The following is a 5,482-nucleotide window of genomic DNA, read 5'->3' on the forward strand; positions in this document are numbered from 1 at the left end:
GCAGCACTGCACGGAACATTGTTCAGCGCTCTGCCGATACCGCCCCTCTCCCTTTAGCGCTGTAAGGGAAGTGATAGCGCTTGATTTAGTACTCCACTTCCCTCTTGGAGCACTAAAGCGGAAGTTCCTGCCAGCTGGAAATCTTTTTCCCCTGGCCATCACAAAACTGAACATTATACAATTTCTAGCCCCGGGAGATTTCAGTTGATTTTCATTGTGTTTTTTTTTCTCCCGCTGTTCCAACTTGCTGTTTTGTCTAGAACTCGAGTCATAGACTCGGGATAAGGCGTCAGCCTTTTAAAACTGAGATGAGAAGAAATCTTTCACTCGGAGGGTTGTGAATCTTTGGAATTCTCTACCTCAGAGGGCTGTGAATGCTCACTCATTGAGTATATTCAAGACTGAGATATAGATTTTTGGACTCTAAGGGAATCTAGGAATATGGGGGGTGGTGGAGTTGATGTAGAAGTTCAGACATGATCTTATTGAATGGCAGAGCAGGCTCGAGAGGCCTTATGTTCTTGACTAGAACAGTTTCTGTTTTAATTAGAAATTGAGCTGGGTTTTCTTCTGATGACAGTAAAGACAGTTCCCTATGCTGGTCGTAACAATTCTTGCAGATGGTGGTGGATGCAGAAAATCCAGCAATGCTGGCCTTCAGATCACCTTGGCATAACATCTTTACTGAAAGTATTTGATTGAGGTGCTTCCAAGGACACAGTCAACATTAAAGTTCGTCAGGCATTCAGATATGTTCATGGTGCTATTCGATCTGTTGCCCCAGTTTCCGTTTAAAATCAGAGCCTCCATATGCACTAATTGTAGTCGCCCGACACTGCCCCTGCTAAAACCCTCATCCATAGCTTTGTTACCTTTTAGACTTGACTATTCCAACGCACTCCTGGCTGGCTTCCCACATTCTCTGTACTCTAATTCTTGCCTCTTAAGCATCCCTGATTTTAATTGTTCCGCCATTGGCTGCCAAGGCCCCAAGCTCTGGAATTACATCTCTATCCTTTAAGACACTCCTTAAAACTACCTCTTTGACCAAGCTTTTGGTCACCTGCCCTAATTTCTCATGTGGCTGTGTCAAATTTTGTTTTAGAACACTCCTGTGAAGCACCTTGGGCTGTTTTACTGTATTAAAGATGCTATATAAATACAAGTTGTTGTTGTGGTTATGTCACTGGACTAGTAATCCAGAAAACACAAGTTCAAATCTCAATAGCAGTTTGAGAATTTTGAACATAATTATATTACATGAAACATAGTGAGTGCAGAAACAGGCCATTTGGCTCAACTAGTCACTTGGTGTTTATGCTCCAAATGAGTCTCCTCCCATTCCATCTACTCTTTCAGTATATCTTTGTTCCTAAAAAGCCTCAACTTGTCCAATCTTTACTAATTAGCTTAATTTTAATTCAGTTGTTTGTTTAAATCTGGAAGTAAAAATCTGATCAGTAAAAGCAGCCATGAAGCTGTCGGATTGTCACAAAAACCCAACTGGTTCACTAATGTCCTTTTTTTTAGGAAAAGAAACCTACCTCTTGACTCCTGTCCCGAGCCAACATGTTTGACTGTAAACAGTCCTCTGAAGTGGTCACTGTTGATTTGTACCTTTGGTACAGCCTGGCACTAATCTGTTGTTCCAAACACTTCATAACGATCATGGTAGAGTTGCAACAATTAGCACAAAACATGTAGGCAGGGGGAAAAAAAAACAGTAAAGTGATTTGCAATGTGTTTACTTTAACATTACTGTGTCCTTTCCCTGACCCCTCATTTACTTATTACTGAGAAACTGTAAATGTGCAATTCATGTAGGTGTAATTATGAATGCGCATCCTGTACACCCATACAGGACATCAGCCTCCACATTAATATTTAAATGAAACTCCAGCCAGTTTCTCAGTAAATCCCCAAAGTAAAAATATAATTTTGAAATTTTACACCACTAATGGTTCCCTCAATAAAAACACCAGTTTTTACTTAAAGTTTCACAATTGTTTCTCCCCTCCTACTATATGACCTATTCCACTGGAGGGCAACATGGAGCTGAGTCAACCAGTGGAACAGTCTAATAATAGGAGGAAATCAGTAAATGAGGCTCTAACATTAAATCTGCTGATTTGGGATATAAAACCTTTTCATGTTTTTGTCAGAACTAAAGTTTGCTGTTTAATAATTTCTTCCAAGTCCATCAAAAACATTTGCAAAATACTTAGCAATTTTGTTTTGAATATGCTGTCAAGTTTTCAGAACTCTTGAATACAGTTGAGAAATCCCAATCCAGCCCCTTTTAATCAAAGATCTTTCAGGATTTCAAACCCATTGACTAAATGTCTCCATCCTGAGAAAGTTGCCCTACCTTGTTTTGATTTTCTACAATACCCCTTTCCTCAGTAAAACACATTACTTCTGTCAATAGAAGCCACTTGACATTTCTAAAACTAGATGATTCACCAGCAAGATTGGGGATTCTACATTTTAATTGAAGTCTTTTTGGAGAATTTAAAACTAACTTTGCATCCTAGTGGCTTTAGTGATGTTTTGTTTGCAGTTGCAGTCTATAAAAAGCACAGTACATGACTAAATAACTGCATTGGTACTAGTCATTCCTATGCAGCTGCTAGTCAGGGGAAAAACAGGATGTTGAGATCAGTTTACCATTACTTCCCTTCATGCAATTCATTGAATCATGTGATCAAAATGTCTGTCACGTTTAAAGTCTGTGGGTAATGACTGGGGTATTTACAGACATCAGCAATTTGAAATGAATAAATTACATGATTTTTTTCCTATTGGGTAAATGGAATATTGACATACCTAATTAAGAATCTTATTCCTTTTGGAGATCTTCAATTTAAAGTTTTGTTTACAGGATATAGTACAATCAAATTACACCCATCACAGTAAATTGATGGCTGCAAGTATTGTTTTTCCAGACTGAAGATGGCAAGTGGCTTTGAGGAACATCATGATGCATGAAATCACATGAACTTGGATCATCCAATTTAAAATACTGAGCAACAAGAGGCTGAAACTCTCTAATTCAAGTTTGGGACAGAACTGTTCTGTCAAACTGTTGGTCTGCCTTGCACATTGTTTTTTTTACAAAAGTACCTGTTAAGCAAATGGGCATATACATTTCCTGCAATTTTTTTTTTAAAAAGCTCTTCACTTTATGCAGTCAACACTCGGGATTAACTTTCATTGCCATAACAATTTAACTTTTGAACTGGTCAAATTCAAGTTATTAAATAATTCATTTTGGCCAGAAGCAAATGGAATAAAATAATTGTTTATAAACGGCATTAACTATTTTGAATTGCAGGTAGATCTGTGGCATTGGCTATGGGTTGTCTGTAACCTGAAGTACAGTTTGAGGTTCTAGATGGATAACACTCATCATTACCATGAGTTGGGAGTCTAATCTACACTCCCTGCTGCTGAGGTCTCCCTTGGTGCATTATCAGTCCCCACACAAGCAAAGCTGGTTGCTACTGGATAAGTTCAAAAGCACTGGCGTAATCGGCAGTCAATGGTGATTATGATTCTATAGTTTTCGTTTAGAGCAAGTCTTCCTCCTGCACAACCCCAAAGAGGATAAACAGAAGGGGTACCCCACTCTGTCCAACTTATCTTGAGGAAAAAGTGACAGGATTATCCTATTGCTGCCTTCCTCTACTCCGCACCAGCCCTTAATGACATGGTCATGGTCCAACACTTACCTGCGGAGAAACTTCAGAGACTGAAATGTCCATGGCACAAGGTCCCAAACCACCACCCCACAAAAAAAAGAGTTTGTGGAATGCTGTTTTGAGGCAACACTGACATTCACTCACCATGAAGGAGAGGAAGGTGGTGAATGCTTCCCAGAGTCCAAATGTGAGTTTTGATCAGGGCAAGTCATTTGCTACAGCATAATATCCAGCAACAAATCTCTATTTTCTGTATCTAGTGTGTTGCAGCACAATGTGACTGGATTACTGCAAAATTGCAGTAAGTCCTGCAGGTTGTGTAAATGCTAACTTTAAAAAAAAATCTGAACTTGGTAATAACTTGCCCGAGTTGTATTAAGTGGCTAGATGTTATCAGTTTTGTAACCTTTTCAAAATTACTTTCATAAATGAAGCCGTATCTAAAAACTGATTGTATTATGATGTAATGTGAATTTTTATTAAAATGCTTTTGTTGCCTTATTTTAATTGATCAGCGTGTAAAGAGTTTTACTTGTTTTTAGCGTGTTTGCTTTAGAATAATGCAACTTGGCAAAAAGCGGGTGGGGAGGCAGCAGAGAGATGGAGAAAGCAAGCAATGTCTGCATCTCGATGGGAGCGAGGGATCCAAGAGAGGAAGGTTAATGTTCTGTTAATCCAAGAACAATGGTGATTACAATGTTCCCAATGCCAAAAAAAACAAAGACCCAATTGCTTGAGGAATCACGTTAATCTCCACTACAAGGTTACACCAATTTTAAGAGGTTGTACAGTAGAAAGTGATGGATTTGAAAGAACATTTCAGATTCTGGTGTGACCCTACACCAGAGGTTACTCCTGCATTAAAGGATTACCCTTTGTCTTTCAGTGAAATACAAAGGAAATTATGAAACTGATTTGAAACACTGGTTTGGCACAAAACATCCAGTAGAATATACAGAGTGGGGAAGTGCAAGAGGCCAGAATTAGTGAAGAGCAGAGATCTCAGGGTTTTAAGGCTGGAGGAAGTTAGAGATAGGAAGGAGTGAGGCAGGCACATGGAGGATAAACACAGTTTCTATGTAATTTTATGATTTATTTTGCAATCAAGAAAATGTACTTGAATCATGCAAGTCAATGTCTTCTATGGAATTAAAAAGCAGATGAATACCTATTGGAAAACTTACATTTGAATACATACAAAATAAATCAAGAAGTGTGGAGGAAAAAGTGCCATTAAGCATTTTATTTAGAATGAGTAAAAATAAATTTGAATTAAATCACCCTTAACCATGCTTAAAATATTTTAACTAAATTGTTTCAAATTATATGGGTCCCTAGACTAGTTCTAAAAAATGAAATGGTTAGCATGCCTGATATACTGTCACTGTTTACGAAACTTTCTGGAGAAAAGAACCCACCAGTATCCAGATGTACAGTTTCTAAAAATCCACAAAAATAAATGAAATTCACTTGTAAAAATGTCACCTGTTTAGAGCACCTGTTCAATGAGCAATGTCTCTGTGCTCACATATGCAGTTTATAAATACAAGCCATTTTCCAAGGCAAATGGGAATCATTAACAACCAGTGATCTACATATTGAAAACTGTCATCCACAACCAAGTCTACATTGAGATACAACAAATGAGATATATGCAGAATAAATAATTAAGACATTTAAAGCTCTGCAGCGATTTAGCCCATTGTCTTACAGGCTATGAAGCTTTGTGGACCATTCTGAGCCACCACGTTAGTTCTAAAGTAATTCTAGTAAGTACAATA

At 38.1% G+C, this 5,482-nt stretch overlaps 1 protein-coding gene across 3 annotated transcripts in view; it reads left to right on the top strand.

Annotated features, from left to right (window-relative positions):
- The window catches only part of cep68 (centrosomal protein 68), a 28,549-nt gene extending 24,341 nt beyond the window's left edge, over nt 1-4,208 (top strand). For 2 of the 3 annotated variants that reach the window (XM_070889778.1, XM_070889780.1), the window contains exon 7: nt 2,882-2,970. In XM_070889778.1, coding sequence (XP_070745879.1) covers nt 2,882-2,950 — 69 coding nt within the window. In that variant the 3' untranslated portion in view covers nt 2,951-2,970. Of the gene's footprint in view, nt 1-2,881 lie in introns of all 3 variants that reach the window. The other variant, XM_070889779.1, reaches the window with a different exon arrangement.
- The last annotated feature ends 1,274 nt before the right edge of the window (nt 4,209-5,482 follow it).

The sequence above is a fragment of the Pristiophorus japonicus genome, chromosome 9, assembly GCF_044704955.1.
Source record: "Pristiophorus japonicus isolate sPriJap1 chromosome 9, sPriJap1.hap1, whole genome shotgun sequence".
Taxonomy (NCBI): Eukaryota; Metazoa; Chordata; class Chondrichthyes; family Pristiophoridae; genus Pristiophorus; species Pristiophorus japonicus.